The sequence below is a fragment of the Eurosta solidaginis genome, chromosome 3 (assembly GCF_040869045.1).
Source record: "Eurosta solidaginis isolate ZX-2024a chromosome 3, ASM4086904v1, whole genome shotgun sequence".
Taxonomy (NCBI): Eukaryota; Metazoa; Arthropoda; class Insecta; order Diptera; family Tephritidae; genus Eurosta; species Eurosta solidaginis.
The window spans coordinates 182,515,418-182,538,359 of NC_090321.1; the positions used below are offsets into that span (position 1 = coordinate 182,515,418).

General features: G+C 36.2%; 1 protein-coding gene across 4 annotated transcripts in view; it reads right to left on the reverse strand.

Annotated features, from left to right (window-relative positions):
• Positions 1-8,909: 8,909 nt before the first annotated feature.
• The window catches only part of LOC137244745 (endoplasmic reticulum metallopeptidase 1), a 117,846-nt gene continuing 103,813 nt past the window's right edge, over positions 8,910-22,942 (reverse strand). For all 4 annotated transcript variants that reach the window (XM_067774188.1, XM_067774189.1, XM_067774187.1 and 1 more), the window contains 11 exons: positions 19,393-19,477; positions 19,180-19,300; positions 17,659-17,813; positions 15,589-15,972; positions 15,348-15,528; positions 14,005-14,189; positions 13,802-13,945; positions 13,632-13,731; positions 13,469-13,571; positions 13,125-13,407; positions 8,910-9,315 (listed from right to left, as the gene is read on the reverse strand). In XM_067774188.1, coding sequence (XP_067630289.1) covers positions 9,148-9,315; positions 13,125-13,407; positions 13,469-13,571; positions 13,632-13,731; positions 13,802-13,945; positions 14,005-14,189; positions 15,348-15,528; positions 15,589-15,972; positions 17,659-17,813; positions 19,180-19,300; positions 19,393-19,477 — 1,909 coding nt within the window. In that variant the 3' untranslated portion in view covers positions 8,910-9,147. The remainder of the gene's footprint in view (positions 9,316-13,124; positions 13,408-13,468; positions 13,572-13,631; positions 13,732-13,801; positions 13,946-14,004; positions 14,190-15,347; positions 15,529-15,588; positions 15,973-17,658; positions 17,814-19,179; positions 19,301-19,392; positions 19,478-22,942) is intronic.

The following is a 22,942-nucleotide window of genomic DNA, read 5'->3' on the forward strand; positions in this document are numbered from 1 at the left end:
TGGTATCTCCAGAAAAGTTCATACGGTCATACGAACTAGAGGTTTACGCCGATCACTTTATCGGCGGCGGCGGCTAGGCAAACGCCGGTGTTCTTACTTTAAAAAGCTTGATTTTTCTATTTAAAAAAAGTATTTAGGAAAGGTTTTATTTGGATGTATTTAAGGAAATCAAAGTTTTGGGCATTTCGGAAAGATCCGGGGTTTTTGCCTTAAAAACTCGCAAATCGTTCAAAAATTCTCAGTAGTAGCTCTTTGCGGAGGGATTGTCCCTCGTTCACTTACTCCAGGGAGGCTTCGAACCTAACCCGGGTCTTTGGAATTGGTACTGCTGCGTCTGCTGAAAAGAAATAGAGATACGTAAAATGGTTACACTTTTGTCTGTATATCACGTGCAAAGCGTAGTTTCACCTGGGGTTAACTCCTAATAATCGTCGCGACCACAATTTCTTTAAATCATTTGTGGCTCCTTGGCGGTCACGCACAAAAGCGACTTACGGTTGCTATTCATGGTCTATTAATACTCATGCCTCTCGTGGTACAGGGCGCATCCAGTTTTTTCGAGCTTCAATTCCCGATGATTAGGAGCTACAATTCCCGATGTGCGAACAGTAGCAATCCCGACCACCAGTCGCTACCACGCCTCCTGACCCTCACACTATATGCCAGCACAGAAGATATAGGACTGCGACTTCGAACACATATGTACCTTCGTCGACGTCACTTTCCTAGAAGCTCTAGGTGTAGTTCCGAAGTCTTTCTAACGGATGTTTTTGTCGCGCTATGCTGCCGAGCTACACCAGAGAAACACCTTGAAACGTTAGGGAGTAATTATTCGGCCAAGGATGCCGCCCTCGAAATCATAAGCAGTCTAAGTGGATGTCATTGCGTAACTCATGGGTGAAAATCGTATAATCCTCGGCGCATCTACATAATTAAAATTTTACAAGGACCGTGGATACAATTTTTAAAATGTAGATCAAATTTTTCAGACGTCTGTGTTCACAACATTGATTTCAATAATTCGTTAAATGAAAACGATATTTTAGAATGGATGACCGCGAAGCTTCAGTTTTCAGACTAGTTCGACTGTCCACTACTTTAGGGTAGTAGCACACACAGTCTTTAGTTCGACTGTCTTGGGAAAGCTTTTACCTCACCACTTAGAGTGTTCTTGCGAAGGACAAAGCCTCACCTGGTAGATATATGTGCCTACGTATTCACGTTTGTAAAAGGAGCCGTAACGCGTAGGTTATATTTAAACTTGGTTGGTAGGCTATAAACAATGTTATTCACTCCAAGGGACTAGTTTTGCATAAGGGCCGCCAACTTTAGGAAATGTCAAACCGGGAGACTTGGGTATCGAAGGATGAAGTGTGAAAATCAAAATTAAAATTTCAGACGCTACAGTATAGTTTCGCAAGTAAACAACAGGTGTTTAAGTGTAAGCCCAAGCGATCTTTCAAACCCTTCTCATACGTACATATATCCTCAACTTAAGTATGAGGTAAGAATCATTTCAAAAGAGTCTTTATGCCCTAGAACCTACTAAAGGATTTTGCAACTGATTTCGCTTATTCCTTCAGCCAATCGCAATGTAAATTTTTTTTTAAAAATCGGCACCTTTTTTTTGGTAATTTCCTTTTTTAACAACTTGAGGTCACTTTGAAAACATGTTCGCTTTGTGCCATTTTATTTGCATTGTTAATTATCAATTTTTTGAAAAAAATAAGCAAAGTGAGCATATAAATTTATTATAAAACTTTTCTTTTAGTGTTTTGTTTTAATAACTTGATGAATTGGGTGATGCAAAGTCCGTGTTAAGCTGACATCGAAAGCGCCTGTTTTTTTTTAATAACTTATGAACAGTTAGAAAGAGTTAAATTTCTCAATTAGTTTCTTATAACTGGCAGTGATGCGCATCCGTTGATATCACTTTCGACCATATCCGACCAATTTTTGAAATGAACAATAAATGGCCTAAACAGTCTTAAATGAGTAGAAAATATAGTACCGCGCCGGACGCCGCTGCCGCCGCGCCGATATTTTTGGCATTCGGCGGAGGCGTGCCAAAATCGACTAAAATCGGCGGCGGCGGCGGCGGCGTATATCTCTAATACGGACAGCTATGTGGGCTATGGTTTAGGTAAACAGATTTCAATGAAAAAAAAAAAAAAATAGCTTCGATAACAGCTGTAACACAAAACAAAGGGGACTATATCTATAACCAGACCCATGTTCGTATGTATATTAATGTATTTTGGGCGCTTATTTAGGGGTTTGTGTCGAATTTGCCATTATACCCTCAAACTTCTGAGATAATTGCAGAAAACTGACAAGTGCTAAAAATGCGGTTATGAATATTAAATTAAAATTTTTAAGTCTTAAGTAAATTTATTTCTTTTGTATTTTTATGCCCCGATAAGTCTTCATGATTGATGTTCATATATCGAGAGCCTGCAAATGTTGCAATTATTTTAGTCAAAAATTTGCCCGTACATTGCATCGTCTTGTGAGGATGTTGTTATATGGGCTTTGATAAGTCGTTGGACCATAGGTCGTACTAAAGACAATTTCACAGTTTTATCCCCACATTGCACAACAGCTGCTTTGTCAAAAGGAACTAAACTTTTAACTAGATTTATTTAGAATTTTGTCCCACTCCCTTTCTTGCTTTCCTGGCGTCACACGATTTTGTCATTATGATTGAGTAACAAACCGTCGCAAATGTAATATTTTAATTTCCATCGTGTGTCTAGCATTTAATAAGTCGATTTCCTTTTAAGTCCAACTTAACCTGTCGGTTCGAAAGTTCATTTTTTGCATTACTTGAGCCATGTTACTATGCTGTCAAGCTCCGTATTTTTGGCAAATTTCATTATAATCCATTACAGCATTTGAAGTATTTTTGACAATAAGATGTACGATCTATGCAATTATTTAACTCTCACATAACACAGTTGTTGTGTTTTTAGAAAGCTTTCACGAATGAGTTGAACTGAAATTTTTCATAATAATTCTAAAATGATCTGAAATAATGTCGACGCAAAGCTGAACCAGTCCAGAAATAGATTGTCTTAAAACATCATATATAATGCCCAACATTTCTAGTATTGAATGGTCCCTTATGTAATCCCTTAGTGAATACTAGCGAAGTTGTCGATAAATACTCCGATAGTAACGATTAAACTAGCCTTGAAATATCTATCAAGCAAAATACATTGTTAGCATGTTACTGGCCATTCAAAGTAGCACTTCACGGTAATATTTAGTTTCTTGTCACTCAAATATATATTCGTAAAAATCTTTTTCATTTTGCCATTTATTAGGTGGATTGAAATTTAGTTCAATAAAGCTAAACGGTTAAGCGCCAATTAAGTAAGTAAAGCTGAAATACTTTGGCCACGTCAATCGTATTGCATGGTTGAAAAAACATTTAATATTTTACCATTTTTGATGTTCTCTAAATTTTTACTTACTTACTTAAGTTGTTCTCGCTTAAACCGGAAAATTTTAACAATTTTACTAGGGGACACCAATTTAGAGATAAAGCATTTAAAGATATTAATATCTAGTGAGCACTCAAATTAACATAGATAAAACTTGCGATTATTCGAATAATCTAAACAAATCAGCTGTTCTAAAAGTGAAATTCGATTCATAAACGTACAGAAATCTTTAATCGCATAGTCGATTGATCGAATTATTCGAATAGTTTGAAGAGCCCTACATCTAATCCGATCCAATCAATACAGCGGTAACTCACGAAATTAAGTCGACCATTAACATTGGTATAACAACAGAAGATAAATTTTGTACTTACCTCTTGCTTTGCTTATTTTCTATATTAAAATGAACAACTAATTATTTGAACTGCAAAAAATGTTGCAACTGTTTCGATAAGGCCTTTGCTCAGTGCACTAATAACATGCATAAAATATCTCAGATTATATCGGGGAATTTAGGCAGGGATTGCAAAGATTATTACTTATTCCAAAAATAACTATCAAAAGTTCATGCGGGAAAAGATCGTTTTAAATTTTGTGAATGAAATGAAGAATAATGAAGAAACCTGGAAATAAACACGTTGCATTATTAAAAACCAACAAATTATACACAAACCTATTTATACCATCTGAGAAGAAGGGCACCTGTGAATTCCAGCGAGTTGGGGGCTTAGAATAAACCCGCGGTAGGTATGCCTGCCGTAAAATGCGACTAAAACACCAAATTGATTCAAGGGGTTGCCAGCGCAATATATAGCTTCTCCAACCCAATTGTCAACCTCACCTTCCCGTGGTGAATGCTGTTTCATTAACAGCCGAGGCTCTGGCGACCCCGAACTCCTGATGGATCTAGGGGGTGGGAGCGCGTGATGGCCTAGAAGGTTTCAAGATTTCGTTCCCGAAATGGTCGGGCTAGTACCTTTATAGTGCTTGTTGCCTGAACGTACCGGATCTGCATCCGGCAAGGGACCATCAACATCGATAACACTCCGCAAGGCATTCGGAGAGTGTCCTTATCGCTACAACAACAACAACAACGGGTACCCGTGCCTATGCGCAACATTTTTTATTATTATTTGATATAATAGAATTACATACATCCAAACAAAAAGTATACCTAATATAAGCGTCTTAAAAAAATTAAAAATCCGGAAATTAGTCAAAAGGGGAAAACTGAAAAATGAAGGGCACTGCAAACATCATGACCTTTATTACCAATAGTGGTAGGGTAGTAACATTGATGAAATAGTCAAATGAAAATCTGTACTATTGATATGTTTGCATTTTCATGTTTTTCGAAATTTTAACTTATATTTTCGAGTGAACAGTGTGAGTATATAAACGTCTTATAGTTAATTGGAAATTCGTAGGGATATGTTTTTCAAAAATCTTTCCAAACCTTCTGTATTTTTATGAATACGGGTGTTAGTTTTTATTAAAATGTTTTTTTAATAAATATCTCTTGATTTACAAATTTAAATGCTATAAAGCTCTTTTCATCGTACTTTGAATTTTCAAATACAAATGTTATATTAGGACCATGGTTTTAAGGTGTACTTTTTCTTTTAGATAAGCAAACAAAACAAGCGCATAATAAAACAATTTTATATTAATTACGACTTTGCGGGTGCTGACTAATATATTTTCATAAAAAATGGTACGGCTAGTCAAGACTTTACACTTAATTTGGCTCGAAATTTAACTGTAGTTCGGCCGACGAGCCACCGGGGTGACTTTTTCAAATTCTCCCCTCAAAAAACACATTTTAATAAATTTTTTTAACTCATTTTCCGTAACCTCTTAACTTTAAGAATTTTAGGTCGAAAAAATACAAAAAAAGGTTTTATAATTTTAGTCATAGACTACTGTAACTGGTTAAACACTTTTATTCTTTTTCTGGCAGTCACAGGGGTGACTGCGTCGGCCAAATTTAGGTGTAACAAGTAAAGGTGTCTAAGTTCGGGTGTAACCGAACATTATATACTCAGCGTGAGCTTCAATTGTACATTTCATTTCAGATAAATTACTTTTCTACATAACACGTGGCACCGCTCGTTTAAAAAATAATGTCTCCCCCTTTCCTCTTACAATAAAACTTGATAAGTAAAATATAATTGATGCGAAACTATTATTTTTTTTTAGTTATAGCTTATTATTCTGTATATTGGAGCGATTTTCCGTCATCCCTTATCAAATTTGGTTTCGAGACAAACCGGTTTCGGCGTTGTGCCATCATCAGTGTCGATTTTCATTCTGGAGAGCAACCCTGTCGGAAAATCAACAAAACAAAATAAGTCACTTGTTATTCTAGTCTACGACTCTTTAAAACTTGTTTTATATCTAAGCTGCTTTTCTTCGAGTTATGGCTCCCGCAACATAGAAAATTGCTTAGTCATAAAAGGGGCGGTGCCACGCCCATTTTTTTAAATTTGAAGTTTTTGCAATTTATTGTTATAAATCCACTTCGGAAATGAAATACCATTGATATAGAGTATGAAAAACTAGGATTAATAAATTGTGAAACTCGGGCGATTTGTTAAATGATTTCCTGATTAATTTCCCATTGCATTATCTCCAAAATATGTATAACAATAAATATAGATATCAAACACGAGAAAAGAGAATTATAATAAGAAGTTAAAAAAAACTTTGAAAACAAATGAGCAGCAACCTCACATTTTTTCTGAATCAATACTAGGAATTAAATAAGCCTGTACCAGAAATAGTAAAAATTGTCCTGATATCAGCAAATGGGAGTGAAGTTACATATTTTTTTCTTTTTGTATTGGAGATGAATGAACCAAACTCTTTGAATTTCGTACGTGTCCATTGCCGACAATTTCATTGTAGCTCTACAAATTTTTCTGAAATAATTATAATGACATTTATTTGTTGTACTAAATAGTTTTTGAAGCACTTTCATTTTGAAATTGGAGATTTTGATATAACAAATTAGCAGAGGCAGAAAGGCGTGAGTGCGAGGAGCTTGAGCTTCTAGCCATTAGGAATAACGTCCGAAGATTTTACCAAAAAATTCGGGGTCAGACGGAAGGTTTTAAGACCGGGGCAAACTCCTGTAAGAACGAAAACGGCGACCTTGTAACTGATGTCCAGAGAGTACTTAGATTATGGGGGAAATACTTCTCTGCTCTCCTAAATGGAGACACCCATTCACCGCGCAGGGATGATGAACCCAATCCCGCAATCGATGATGATGGAATAAATGTCCCCCACCGGATTATAACGAAGTCAGAATAGCAATAACCAGATTGAAAAACAAAAAGGCCGCGGGCGCTGATGGATTGCCTGCGGAGCTATTCAAATACGGCGTCGAGGAGGCGCATGCATCAGCTTCTTCGTAAAATATGGGCGGACGAGTGCATGCATGGCGATTGGAATCTAAGTGTTCTTTGCCCAGTCCAAAAAAGGGGGATTTTGTAAACTGCACCAACTATCGCGGAATCAGCCTTCTTAATATTGCATATAAGGTCTGGTCAAGTGTATTGTGCGAAAGATTGAAGCCCACCGTAAGTCGGCTGATTGGACCTTACTAGTGCGGTTTCAGACCTAGTAAATCTACCATCGACAAGATTTTCACAATGCGCCAAATCTTGGAGAAAACCCGCGAAAAAAGAATCGACGCACATCACCTCTTCGTCGATTTTAAAGCCGCCTTCGAAAGCAGGAGAAGGAGCTGCCTATATGCCGCTATGTCTGAATTTGGTTTCCCCGCAAATCTTATACGGCTGTGCAAAATGACGTTGACAACACCGTCAGCTCAGTCAGAATTAGGAAGGACCTTTCCGAGCCGTTCGAAACTAAACGAGGTTTCAGACAGGGTGACCCCCTATCGTGCGATTTCTTTAATTTGATGCTGGAGAAAATTATACTAGCTGCAGAATTTAACCGCTCGGGAACACTATCCTATAAAAGCTTGCAATTACTGGCATATGCTGATGACATTGATATCATCGGTTTAAACATCCGCTCCGTTTGTTCTGCTTACTCCAAACTGGAAAAAGAAGCAGTAAAGATGGGTTTGGTGGTGAATGAGGACGAAACGAAGTACCTGCTGTCATGGAGCAAAGAATAAGCGCATATGCGCCTCGGCAACCGCGCTATTGTTGGCAGCCATAATTTCGAAATAGTAAAAGACTTTATTTGGGAAAACCAGTGAAGAATCAATCTTGTCAATAAATGCTACTTTGGGCTAGGTAGGCAATTGGAAAGTAAAGTCCTCTCTACGCAAATGATAATCATACTCTAGAAGTCACCTATCGTTGCCGTCCTGCTATATGGTGTAGAAGCATTGACCATGACAACATCAGATGAAGCGGCTCTGGGACTGTTCGAGAGAAAAGTTCTTCGAAAGATTTATGGACCTCTACGCGTTGGCGATGGCGAGTACAGAAGAAGATTTAACGATGAGCTGTACGAGCTATACGCAGACATCAACATAGTCCAGCGAATTAAAACCCAGCGACTGCGCTCGCTAGGCCATGTTATGCGAATGAAAGATGGCGCTCCGGCCAAGAGAGTGTTTCAGTCGGAACCCGCCTATGGAAGCAGAGGTAGATGGCGGCCCCACTCCGCTGGAAGGACCAGGTGGAAAACGATTTAAACTCCCTTGGTGTGACCAATTGGCGCGCCTTGTTGGACCTCCATAACCGTTTAAACGCCAATTAAGTAAGTAAGATTAGCACACCTGAATACCATACGCGACGCTAATACTTTCTATGGCCTCAGTAATTGACGTTAATGGAATTTATTTCCAGATATACCTCATTTCGCTTGGAAAAGCTACAACTTCATGCACGTCCTTTAGATTTTACCGCATGCATATTCAGCTGTGTAAATAAAATACATAGCTGACAAACGGGGTAAAATTCTTCAACGTCTGAAACACCCCAAAGGTTAATTTAAATACGTACAAACAACTCAGACTTAAACGCTGTTGGTACAAAAGTGGCTACCAACTGTTCCGCTGCGCGTCTGATCAGCACCAGTTCGGCGGTAGTCATTTATCCTTCAGTGTGAAACTGTCGCTTTGCGCTATGGTGTTCACTTAGTAGGTTGAGTGGGACAGCAGCGACGTATATTGCGTTAGACTGGTCAACTTACAAATGAATTTGATAATTCAACATACTTGTGCAAATCGAGAAATTTATGACCGCTTTCAACTGTTGTGGATATATTCACATAATTTGCAAACAACGTGATATCAAGCATGGCGTTACAGAAAGCTTTTATACCAGTTCAACCATCGCAGGAGCGCGGGTTCAAATTCCATTCCCGGTAGAAAATGTTTTGAAGAGATTTACGGGGTATAATCGAAACAGCTGTCGCCTTGTCCGTCCTTATGTGAAGTTTTTTAAATTTTACTCAAATTATTAAGCAAATTACAAATTAAAGATTGTTTCAAATATATATTTTCATAAATTTAATAACCGCCTCACTAATACAAATATAAATTTTACAAAATCTCTTTCGTTTATTACAAAATCTTCTTACTTAAATAACAATCTCGTGCATATTAAATTTCATCATATTTACCGTGGAATAATAAATAAAGTAGATATTTATTACACATACATTTATAGATAAACATACAAATAAGATGTATGTCAATTGCCAATGTCTAAAACTAAAATAATCGAGTCTCATAGTAGGCTGGCCAAGCTATCGCATCAACATATTTGGGAAAACTTTTCAAGAACTTCGTAAAATCTTCGGTATGTGTGCTCTCATTATGAGTCCAATGACCAGCTATGCCAATTTCAAATATCGGCGAACTCCAATCCTCAGATGGATTCTGAAAGATATACAATGGTATATTAATAAATTTTATTTATTATAGGTTTTATACAAAAGTTTAGAAAATGCCACATTAATATTGATCATATGATGTGAATTAAGAAATCATGTATATATGTATACACTTCATATCAACATAATTATCAGTTTAAAGCAGGCATGCTTAACGAACGAAACGATATCATTTCGTTACGATAATCAACGCTAATAAACGAAACGAAGTCACTTCGTTTCGTTTATTAACGTTAAGATCGTCAAATTAACGTTAATTTGTCGTTCTTAACGTTAATAAACGAAACGAAATGACTTCGTTTCGTTTATTAACGTTGATTATCGTAACGAAATGATATCGTTTCGTTCGTTAAGCATGCCTGGTTTAAAGGTTATATCTGCTCAGTGTATTTTGTTTTTCTTATAGAGTAAAAATTAAAGGTACATAGGAAAATATTCTGACAGGCAGGCCTATCATCGAAAATTTCGTTTCATACTATGACTTGTGTGATTATGTTATGACTTCAAATGATTTGATAGCATGTGAAGTGATCATATGATAATTAATTTTATGTGATCATATGATGAATTATATTATGTGATCATAAAATTCATAGCATCATGCGGCTAAAAACATCAGGTTTATATATGGAATTTGAAATCTGCGTAAGTCACATTAAAATTCTGTGGAATAACAAAATTAACGGATCATGTTTATTTCGTATTTTAATTTCTTCCTTTAACTTTGGAAGCTTTTGCAAAGCATATGTCCGGAGGTAACTTGTATTCACGATTATTTTTATTTTTTTATTTTGTTGTTTTTCCTACAGGGTGGATAATTGACACTGATTATGGCGTAACGCCAAAACCGGTTTGTCTCCAAACTAAATTTGACACAAGATAACGGAATATGGTTCCAATATACATCAATTATATTTACGGATTGGCGGCCACCGTGGTATGATGGTAGCGTGCTCCGCCTACCACACCGTATGCCCTGGGTTCACAGCCGGGGCAAATCAACATCAAACTTTTAGAAATAAGGTTTTTCATTTAGAAGAAAATTTTTCTAAGCGGGGTCGCCCCTCGGCAGTGTCTGGCAAGCGCTCCGAGTGTATTTCTGCCATGAAAAGCTCTCAGTGAAAACTCATCTGCATTGCAGATGCCGTGCGGAGTCGGCATAAAACATGTAGGTCCCGCCGGCCAATTTGTAGGGAAAATCAAGAGGAGCACGACGCAAATTGGAAGAGAGGCTCGGTCTTAGATCTCTTCGGAGATTATCGCGCCTTACATGTATATATATTAACGGATTTTTTTTTCTAGATAGAGGCATCCAAAATTACGATTATTTCTTGTTGAGAAGTACTGTGGATCAGAATGAAATGGAATATTTTCATTTGCGATAAGTTTTCAGCCCAAGCTTCTTCCTATCGAGGGCGCCGATCATACGAAGAATTAATTTCACTAAACTAAAGGTCAAAATAGCGTGCACCTCTTTGTAAGTATGTATATAACCTAGATATCAAATTTTATTTGTATAGGTAAAACAGACTTAGAATTATAAATACTAAAAAAACACAGTTCCCAGCGGGAATAACAATCTAGAAAGTAATTATCAATTCATTCGGAAAGTATTCCGAAAAAATTCCAAAAGTATCCCGAAATTGTCCCAAAGCTACCTAAAATACATTTCCGAAATAGTTCAAAAATGATTCCGAAAACAAATCCAAAAACTGTTCCGAAAAATCTCGAAACATTCTAGAACACATTCTCGAATAGTCCCGAATTAATTCTTGAATGAACCCAAAAATACTCCGAAAATTCCAAAGTAAAATGCAAACAATCCCGCAACAATCCGGATATGGTGTCAAAATGGTCAAATAATGGTAACGCGAAATTCTCGAAATGATCCCGAAAACAATACCGAAGAGATCTGAACAGACATAGTCCTAAAGTGATTCAAAGTTGACCAGGAAATAGAACAAAATCATTTCGAAAACAATGCCGATATGATTTGGAGGTAGTCTTCATGGGTGTGAAATTATCAAAAAAAAAAAAAAAGAATCCTTAGTTTATGCCGTAGATTCTTTATTGTGAAAAGTATGCAAATCACAAATACCCTAAGAACCACTTTACGTCAAAACTATTTTCAATTCAACAATAAAATATATAGACAAACAAACGGTCTTGAAATGGCAAGCCCCACATCAGAAATTCTTATGGAAGTGTTCATGCAAAATCTGGAAGAAAAGTACATACAGGAGCTGAAGTCCAAATTAGGCGTGTCATTTTATGCTAGATACGTGGATGACATAATATGCGTTTTAACTATTAATAACGAAGAGCTTGTACTGGAGTACCTCAACAAGCAGCACGGAAATATAAAATTTACAATGGAAACCGAAAAAGACGGAGGAATCAACTATCTAGACCTCACGGTAAATATTGATAAAGAAGCCAAAAGATTTAACTATGACATATACAGAAAGTCAACGGCCACCGACACAATGATACACAATAACTCAAATCACTCCCAATAGCACAAAAATGCAGCATTAATGCATTTGGTACATAGACTTGAAAGAGCACCTCTTACACAAGAGTCATATAAGAGAGAGCTTGAGGTCATATATAATATCGCTGCAAACAACGGATATAAAAAAGCACTAGTAGATAAGCTCAGAAGTACATATGGAGAACCAAAAAAAATAATAAAAAGTAAAGTAATAGCTGGACGACTATGACATATACTGGAAAAGCAACATATAAATTGGCAAACCTCTTTAAAAAATACAACATTAACACAGCATTCAAAACATCGAACAATCTAGGGCGAAAACTAAGAACTAACATTAACTCAGTGGATCCGTTTAGCAACCACGGCGTATACAAGCTTACCTGCGGATGCCAGCATAGTTACATAGGACAAACAGGACGGCATATTAGAGTTTACAACAAAAAAATACGGAATCCAAACATTATACCCGAGTCTAACATCGCGAATCACATGGTCGAGAATGAATGTTCCCCAGCATACATCAATAAAACAGTTAGGGTTCGTCACATACAACAAAAGGGCCGACATCTCAACGTACTTCAAAAAAATGGAAATCTACAAACAGAAAACATTCGACGGTAGAATGATAAACGAACAGATAAACACAATTTCTGACACAATATTCGATCCTTTAAAACTTGTTTACAGGAAACAACGTAATCACACAGGTACAACAGACAAACACACAACAACAAATAAACACAAAACAATTAACACACCAAAACAAAAAACCGACAAAGAAGGTCAAACGACTAAAATCACAGATTTTTACCTACCCCAGTCAGCCACACAAAGCGATTAGTAAACCACCTTCGGTTCTGAATGAACACACAGCACATACACATAACTAAATATACACAAGCATCAATTTGACAATACCTGCTCATATACCTACGAACTATAAATACAGGACAAACGACAACAAGAGATCAGAACGAAAACCGACACTGATGATGGCACAACGCCGAAACCGGTTTGTCTCAAAACCAAATTTGACAAGGGATGACGGAAAATCGTTCCTATATACATAATTTTTCCACCCTGCCGGAAAATCAACCAAACAAGATAAGTCAAAAACAAAAACCATTGTAAAGTCCTGTAATGTGATGTCATTATCATAAAATATCATGTCATCTTTAGAAATGTCAGATGATATATATCTTGTCAACATATGACGGCAATTAAAAATATCATGTGACTTTTAAAAATGTCATATGCTATATTGGATGAACATGTGATGTGAAAAATAGTATACTTACATCGAATTCTAGTTTAAATTTCAATGGACTGCTGTCTTTGCCATATGAAAAATAAATAAAATATGGCTTTTCCCATTCTAAACGCAATGGTGAATAATGGAAAGACCAAGAGTAGATTTTACGATCCCCTAGTGGATTAATGAAGATGCCCATATGATCTGGACCAGATAACTCTAGCTCATAGCGTATAGATTTTTTACTCAATTGATTTTTAGAAAGAAGTTTCAAGTGGGGCACTTTATCAAATTTTGGATCTGGACCTGGAATCCACATTGCTGAAGAACTGAAAAATAGGAACAGATGTTAAATGATTTGTTGTTGATACAACATTAATTTATACTGACCGCGCCTTATGCCAACGATGATTGTAAAGCGGCAGACCACACATCATCTCCTCATCACAGTCTTTGTTAAGATTTTGTGCTAAAGACATATTCAGTAGGTCATCTGAATGAGACAATTTGGGCATTTATTCTTTAGCTTGTAATATTCAGGGGAGCTACTCACTTTTAACGGAATAAGTACGACGATCTTGTGGTAATATGAAATAACCCGTTTCAACGCGTCGTACTGCATTCAATGCATCGTGAAAGACGCGACGAGTGTGCTAAAGGGGGAATAAAAGGATGTCGTTAATTCGGCTTAAAGAACATTAAAAAACACTTCAATATACTTACCAAAACTGAAAATCGCTGCACATTAGTTTCGGGTCTATATGGAAAACCAATAGGAGTTGCTGCAAATATCATACAGATTACAGTGATTGCGAACAATGAACATATTATTGGCTTCGATTTGTGGAACAAATTCAAAACGGGAATCTGTGTTTTGAAGAGAATGAAATTTGTAGTCGAAACCTTTTCAAAATAGAATCACTTACCATAAAACCACCAACGAGAATACCCATGCCCACCGTAAATGCGCACATGATGTAGTCTGGATTTACACTGGAACCAAAGCGTCCGGTCATCGGAATGAATGCAACAAAGGAACCATGCCCAAGATATGAATAGAAAAGGAATGGAGGAATACTGCAGATGATGTGTGGTACGAGCCATGCCAATGCTGTGATAAAAGATATTAATTAAAGTATGACAGAAGCGATAAGGTATATCTATATACTGGTGAAAGGATGGAGAGAAGTTAAAAAAAATTTATAATTTGTTTTCTCAGCTAACAGATGGAATTTATTGCTAAGAAAAAAATGTATGCATCTACAAGGAAATTCAATCAATTTGAAAATCATCTAGAAACAGTGAAATGAACCGTTTATATCAATTAGAGATCTATATAATAAGGCCATAGCTAGGAAATCGGCTAAGAGATCGGCCTCAAAATCATTCCCGAATTCATTTGGAAAACATAAATCATTCCAATACTGTATCAAAAAAAATTTGTTCTCATCGCAAACTAGTCCTGGTTCCAAAAGGAATGTCGACACTATGAGGAACTCATACACATATAGAGAGAATATTGACTGTTATAAGACAGCATAGTTCCAGCGCCTAAAATAACAATAGGTAGCCTAAAAAATATTGGAATAAAAAGTGATACAATTTGGAATTTTGTGGAAGTTCCGAGCCTCTATAGAGTTTTATTTTTCTATGCTGGATAAACGACCAGAGCAATTTCGAAACACTGAGCAGTGAAGAGAGAAGTTACTCGATGATGTTTCATCATCATCCATGCAGATGTAGCAGTAAGAGTTTTTCAGTACATTCAGACGTACCGCATGGACGCGCATTGAACAAAAACATGTTAGTTTAGCATTGAACAATCCAATAATTTCATCGACCTGCTTGCCCACCACTTCCGATCAGAAAGCTCCTGCTGCCAATGACCATCTGTCCGGTTCAATTGTGTCGTTCAGATAGTGCTATGCCCCGGAAGTCATATGAATCTAGCTTCAAAATAATCCTAGATAATAGCAAGGAGGTGCCGCTCGCACGTGTTATTCTTGAATGCACCACGTTCTTCCTTGAAACCTTAATTGTTGCTGGCAATTCGAGTAGATGTTAAATCCTTTATTTGTTATAGCGGGAAACCTCAATTTTGGACTTAAAGAAAACTGTCTTCAGTTCCATCTCTCCGAAACTTTGGCATCATTATCACTTTCCTCCTAATCCTAATCCTCATCGTTTTTCTCATTTTTTCTAATTCCACTCAAGCTAAGAAACACAAAATCCAAATTTTTTATTTCGCTCCATCCTAATATATACCTACATTTGTTATGCAATTTGGTAGTCAAATTGATGATCAGGCCCGATGTGTAAAACAAAACTGCAATCATTATCATAAAAGCGGAGCGTATCCCAATAACACAAGCAATCAATGTGAGGAAAGCCAAAAAAAGGCAATGGCAGTGTAGAAGAATTTGTATGCTATAACCGAGCGGGAAGCGATCCTGTTGAAAATATGATTGCATTAGATTATATACCTACTTGCAAACACAAAGACGCCTCACCTTTCTCTGCGCATTGAAATACGCCGCTGGTACAATTGCCAATCCAAAGAATAGCGAACAAAAGTATAAACCCAATATAAGCCAAGAATTCGTGAACCATGACATGGGCATATGCATGAAATCCATTAGCATGCCTATGAAAAAGCAAAGCGTTGCTCCCGCGAGCACCGCCAGTATTTGAATACCAAAGAGACGGAGTGCGCGATTAGCGACTGTAGACATTTTTTGGCCAGTATTTTGTGCCATCTGCTTGAAAGAGTAAGTGCAGCACATGATAGCAACAAGTGAGACGAAAACATTTAAAATTATGCCTTCTGTTTCAGTATAAAAGATGAGCCAACGGCCGAGGACGTCATAGAAGATGGTGTGACCTTCAGAGTAGCGCTTTGTGAAAAAGAAAAAATTTATGTAATTAATATTAAGGTAAGGGTTTTCAGTGCAAGTCTAACCTAAAGTTTAATTTGACTGGAATTCAGGTGCGCCATGTTTGATGCTTAGAATAGCTCTTTCGAAACGATTTTAGGATGTACTAAAACTTCAGCTCGGTTTAACCGTATCACTTTGGCAGCTAAGTAAAAATTGGAATATTAATTTTAGTTTTAGCGGCCAAAGTGGCAGGGCTTAACTTCAATATGCACTGGAAAACCGAACCAAATAATACAAAATGTGTGTTTTGAAAAAAAAAAAAAAAAACAATCAGTTCGATGACTGAAATAAAAAAATTTTTATAAAAATTTGTTTTCGAGCTCTAGGCCATGTATATGTAAATTAAAACACCAAAAATGCTTGTTTTACATATAAATTTTATATCTGTCAAATTTATTTTTATGAATTAATTTCCACTCGAAACACAGCAAACCAACTATAGTAAACACAGCAAAAAATTTTATTCGAAGAGTGCTGACCATCAGTGATGAAATATACCATAATAAAAATATAGAGATTATTGTAAAAATGCTTAAAAACAACGACTTTCCGATATATCTCATAAAAGGTTATATCCGCGATTATTTTGAAAAATCAAGTACCAACCGAATAAATAATAATAAAAATAAAATATATAAAACGTCCGTATATGTCCCTGGACTGTCCAGCAGGCTAAAATACTCCAATATGTATGACCACGAAAAATTCCAAATGGCCTTCACTTACAACAATACCGTACAACAAATTTTTAGCAACACAAAGGACAAAATCGAAAAATACGAGAAATCTGACGTAATATACCAAATTTCCTGTAACGGCGACGGGTCCCACGTATGCAATAAAGTATATGTCGGGACTACAAAATCAAAATTAAAGACAAGGATTTCCGCGCATAAATCTAACATCAAAAATCGGGACCACGCTAATGATAATAAAACAGCTTTGACACAACATTGCAGAGTAACCGGACACTCTCCAGATTTACACAACGTAGCAGTAATTCAACAAGAGAGGCATTACAACAAAAGATACACATTAGAAATGCTTCATATTATCAATACACCAAGAGATCAAAGAATAAATTTTAAGGCAGATGTAGAAGGCTGCGCGGCAGCCTATCGTCGGTTGATTACAACAACTACAATTCCTCGTGAGAAGAGTGTCGTTCCAAATATGCTGTCCCAACGCTAATGTGCTGAGCGCCACTTACTACTTATTATTTAACGTATTGTTGTTTATGTAAAAATTTGTTTATTATTACGGTTCTTTGGATGTTTACTTTTTTGTTTATCGTTTTCCCTTGTACTTGTTTATTTCAAGATTTGTTAAATTAGTCGATCAGGTGCACTCAAGATTGTAAGTTAAAAATTATGGAATGTTGTTATGTTTATGTGTTAATATTTTTTGTTTTTACATGCCTTTCAATCCTGAGGATGATTTCAGTTTGAAATCGAAATATCGATTAAAATAAATTCATAAAAATAAATTTGACAGATATAAAATTTATATGTAAAACAAGCATTTTTGGTGTTTTAATTTACATATACATGGCCTAGAGCTCGAAAACAAATTTTTATAAAAATTTACAAAATAAAGGCCGAAATAGAATAAAAGTAATTATGAAATAAAAAAATATTTACGTACCGATGGATCTTCTAACTCAGGCGCATTAGCGATTTCTCGCACCAGCGCTAGTACGTTATCACCTGTATTTTGGAATGTACCGCGTGGTATAATCTCTGGTACATCGAAACGCGTATGGTAAACGTACCCATTGTACTGATGAGCCATATCGAGTCCTGTATATAGAAAGATTTTGGGTTAGGAAATGAAAAAAAAAAAGAATACCAATCAACAGTTAGGCAAGGTGCACAAGATGCGTAGCGACATAGACGCGCGGTAGACGCTGTATACGAAATCTGTACGCTACGCTTTGATGTCGAACACATGACATGACACAGCGTTAGCTGCGTAAAATTGAAAAAGTAGGAAAGCAATGTTGGTCGCTAGGCGTATTTGCGCTTTGGAAAAAGGAACCCTCCAAAAAATGCGACTAGTCCAGGATGAATCCGGGATGAGTCGCATTGGAGTATGCGACTATAGCCAGTTCTGAGCTCTTTATATGGGTTGGAGTGCTCCCTTTTGTTTGAGCATGTCCTATGCAGAGGCCAATTGTACCTGTTTATGCCTGAACGTGTAGTGTAGGACTGGTTGTCTTTATACCCTTACGGATACTGTCGGACAGATCCTTTTTGTAATGTTAGAAATTTCCTCTTTCAACCCTTTTTAGGGTACTGTTCGACATGCCCTCCTTTTACCCCTACGGGTACTGTCGGACAGATCTTTTCTGTACTGTTCGACACTTCCTCTTTGTACCCGTATGGGAAGTGTCCGATAGGCCCTTTTTGTATCCATACGGGTAGTGTCGAACATATTCTATTTGTGCCTCTACACCCAGAGTCGCACAAGTCTCTTTTGTTCGCCTATAGTTACTGTCGGACAAGTCCTCTTTCCGTACGAGTAAATTTCTTACGGATTTTATAAATTCTAATACAATATTATTAATTTTTTTTTTGGTATTGGTGTTGTAGTATTTTAGGTTCGGTATAGATCCCCGCGTGTTTCTTAAATAATGCTATTCAATCACAATTAATATTTTTATTTTATTCATTTCGTTGCTTTTTGGTTTCTATTGGTTTTTTCAATTGGCTACAATCCAAATATACCCAAAAGGGACTTTAGGGGATCAATTATACCCCAATGTGGACAAAAGAGAGCAATCGCAGACCACTCTCTGTAGGGATTTATCGCACGATTTTTTGCAGGGAAGACATTAGTTAAGTTTAATTGTATGCAAATTAGTGTAATTAGTTAGAAAATGTTTTAATGTTTATATTAGATGCATTTGTATGTAAATAATAAAAATAAAATGTTACGTATCCGCACCGGTACCCGTATTTTGTTTTCGTGTAATTGCTTGGTTTTAGATTTTCCTCCATGCGAACAGTGAATATTTATTTATATGGAGAAAATTAGAAAAACCCTTCGGATTTTAAATATTTTTCTCTACGGACTGGCTAAGAGAGATAGATTCTCCTAAATGATCTCCGCTCTCTTGTGAACCCAATTCAGGTGAGCTTTGCTTCAACATATTTGCACACTTACCAGGTACACGTCCATGATCGCGAAATATTCTGAAATCCGTATCTGATGGTATTAAATGCGCTTGGAACATTTCCTCTGCTATAGTCGAAGCGTATGGATGCATCACAGCAATGCGATAATGCTATAACATTAAACAATAAAAAAAGTTACTTAAATACTTATAACAAATACTGAGATTCACAAGCAGTATTTTAAGTAGCACATTTCACTTACCTTCATTAACCAAGGGTGGTTAGGACCAGATTGGAAAAGAATTTCACGTCCACCACTTCCGCATGAATCCAAATTGATTAAAGCCCTTTTTTCATTTAATAAATTAAATATTAAATTTATTAATATTTAAATGTATTTCTCAATAAAAATTTTAGTATAAGTGCTAAGACAAAGTAAATGAATTGAAAATGAATTAATAACATTACGGAATAGGAAATTTTCAAAATACTTAACCAGTGTCAAAGTCAATAAGGGTGAGGGGGGTGGGGGATAACCTAATTGTTTTAAGCAAACTTAACCTATACTTGAGCATAAGTAAAATTTACTTAGCTTTGTACAAATTAGGAAGCCCATATTAAGCGAAATTGCCATTTATCTCTCAATGTTAGTTTCTTCACAGCAGCAAACAAATTTTTAGAACAACCTTTGAAACTATATAATAAATTTACAGTAAAACGAAAAGACAACTTTTATTCCCTGAGGGAAAAAGAAAATCATCGTTGTTTTTGCTAATCCACCCATCGAAAAGTGTACTGCCGACTCACTCCCTAAAGTGGCTTACGAGACATAAAATGAGTAACACTTTATAAAAGCTCTTCGAAACGGCGCCATCTCTTCTTCCACCACTTTTTAAAATTTTGCCTGAAGTCATCAAATAGTTTCTCTACGTCTTTGTGTAAAATATGGCCAGTTACTAACGCTTCGAAAAACTAAAGTTTTTTTTTTAAATTTTTCATGAAAACCTCGTAAATTTAGTTTTTTCTGCATGTTGCTAAAGATTTACTTCCAATTTTTATTTCTAGGTTATACATATAAACACTTTGAATTGCTGGAGTTTTTTCTTTCACTAATTTTTCTCAAAGACAACATAAAGTTGCTACATATTCCTGCCAAATGTTGATAAAGCTTCACATAACATTTTGAAGTGTCGGCTACTGCGTATACACACTGCGAACGGCGGTATCTCTAATTATGCAACATGTTGCTAAAGATTTATTCAACCTTTTTATACTCAGCTGAGTAGAGCTCACAGAGTATATTAATTTTGTTCTCATAACGTTGTCATCATAACCCCGTAACGGCATAAACTAATCGAGATGGATATAGACTTCTATATATCAAAATGATCTGGGCAAAAATAGAAATTCATTTAGCCATGCCCGTCCTTCCGTCTGTCCGTAAACACGACGATAAATTTTGAGGTATCTTAATGAAATTTGGTATGTAAGTTCCTGAGCACTCATCTCAGGCCGCTATTTAAAATGGACGAAATTGGACTATAACCACTCCCACTTTTTCGATATCGAAAATTTCGAAAAACAGAAAAAGTGCAATAATTCATTACCAAAGACGGACAAAGCGATGAAACTTGGTAAATGAGTTGACCTTATGACGCAGAGTAGAAAGAAGGTAATTTAAAAGTTTTGCAAGCTGTAATTTGGTAGTGGTTGAAGATATCATGGCAGGAACGTTACTCATATTACTACATGTGTTCCAAATAAAAATTAGCAAAATCGGATGACGAACCCGCCCACTTAAAAAATTTTCTTTTAAAGTCAAATTATAACAAAACTTTTAATATCTTTACAGTATATGTATAAGTAAATTATGTCAACATTCAACTCCAGTAATGATATGGTGCAACAAAATACAAAAATAGAAGAAAATTTCAAAATGGGCGTTTGTCTAAAATAATTTTAATGCCATAAGTCGAACAAAAATTTACCAATCTTTGTGAAATTTGGTAAGCACGTAGTTCTAACTGTTTTCTGTGAAAATGGGCGAAATCGGTTGAAGCCATGCCCAGTTTTTATACACAGTCAACCCTCTGTCCTTCCGATCGGCCGTTAACACGAGAACTTGAGCAAAAATCGATATATATTTACTAAACTTAGTTCACGTAGTTATCTGAACTCACTTTAAAATTAAAAAAATGCCATAATTCTATACCAAATACGAAAATAAGGGATGAAGCATTGCGATTGGATTCGTTTTTTGACGAAAAATATAACTTTAGAAAAAACTTTGTAAAATGGGTGTGACACCTACCATATTAAGTAGAAGAAAATGAAAAAGTGCTGCAGGGCGAAATCAAAAGCCCTTGGAATCATGGCAGGAATACAGTTCGAGGTACTACATATATAAATAAATTAGCGGTACCCTACAGATGATGTTCTGGGTTACCCTGGCCCCAATTTTATTCGATATCTCGAAAATGCCTTCACGGTTACAACTAAGGGCCATTCACTTTTAAAACTCTCATTAATACCTTTAATTCGTACAAACACATTATAGAGTCACCCTTGGTCCACCTTTATGGCGATATCTCGAAAAGCCGCCCACCTATAGAACTAAGGCCCTTTTAAAACATTCCTTAATAGCTTTCATTTGATATCCATGACTTACAAACACATTCCAGGGTTACCTCAGGTTAATTTTCCTAAATGGTGATTTTCCCTGATTTGACAAAGGATGAAGGAAAATCGTTCCAAAAAACTTCACCCTTGGTCTACAACTTGGTCGATATTTCCCCAACGTATTTGATATGGAATTAAAAACCAATTTTAAACCATCTGCGAAACCCTACGAAACCAACGCAGCTATAATTATACTCAGATGAGCAGAGCTCACAGAGTATATTAATTTAGTTCGCATAAAGGTATTCTGTAATGGTATAAATACATTCTTTGCATACAACTCACAATTTCTACCTTACAAGAGTCATATATGTATGAGTATTTTATGATTATAGGTTTAGATTTTCTCGAGGCACATATTTCTCACATATTTCGGACTCTTATCGGATTCATAATAAAAAGCGCTTCGAAAATATTTCAGCGGTGATTTAAAAAAAATGATATAGAAATGCGTTCTTTAACCAAATGTTCATAGTAAAAAAAAATATAAAATAAAACGATAGCTGAAGGAAGATAGCAAAGGCAAGTTGCTCCATTTTTTAGTATTACCATTTGTATGTATTCATGAAAAAGACAATTTTGTCTCCAATGCTCTCAGCTGAGTATGTTATGTTCGGCTACACCCGAACTTATCCTTCCTTACTTGTTATTTCTGCGATAGTTCATGTATACGTTTTGAAAGGTGACCTATCCTCCTTCCCCTACATTTTAAATATTTCTGAAAACCAACACAAAGTTGCTAGGTTATTATGCTGCTTAAGACTTCTCGGCGTTTACATTTCTATGATATTGCATATTAACACATCGAAGTGCAACTATTTCTTATTCTTATACTTTTTTACATATTTCCCAAAGACAGCAAAAAGTTGCTACGCCAATATGCAATATAGTGCTAAAGATTTGCTTAGACGTTTTATTTCTGAGATTCTACTTATCAACCCTATGAAATGCGACTATTTTATATAACATTTTTCCCGACGGCAGCATAACGCCGACAGCTACGTGCTTGTGTAACAAACATGTTTTTCCAAAAGCATTGTAGAGCTGCTCCGTCCTCAAATCTTGGGGTCTGTGGGTTTTAGTCGCATCTGACGGCAGGCATGCCTACAATGGGCAATTTCTAAGCCTTTTAG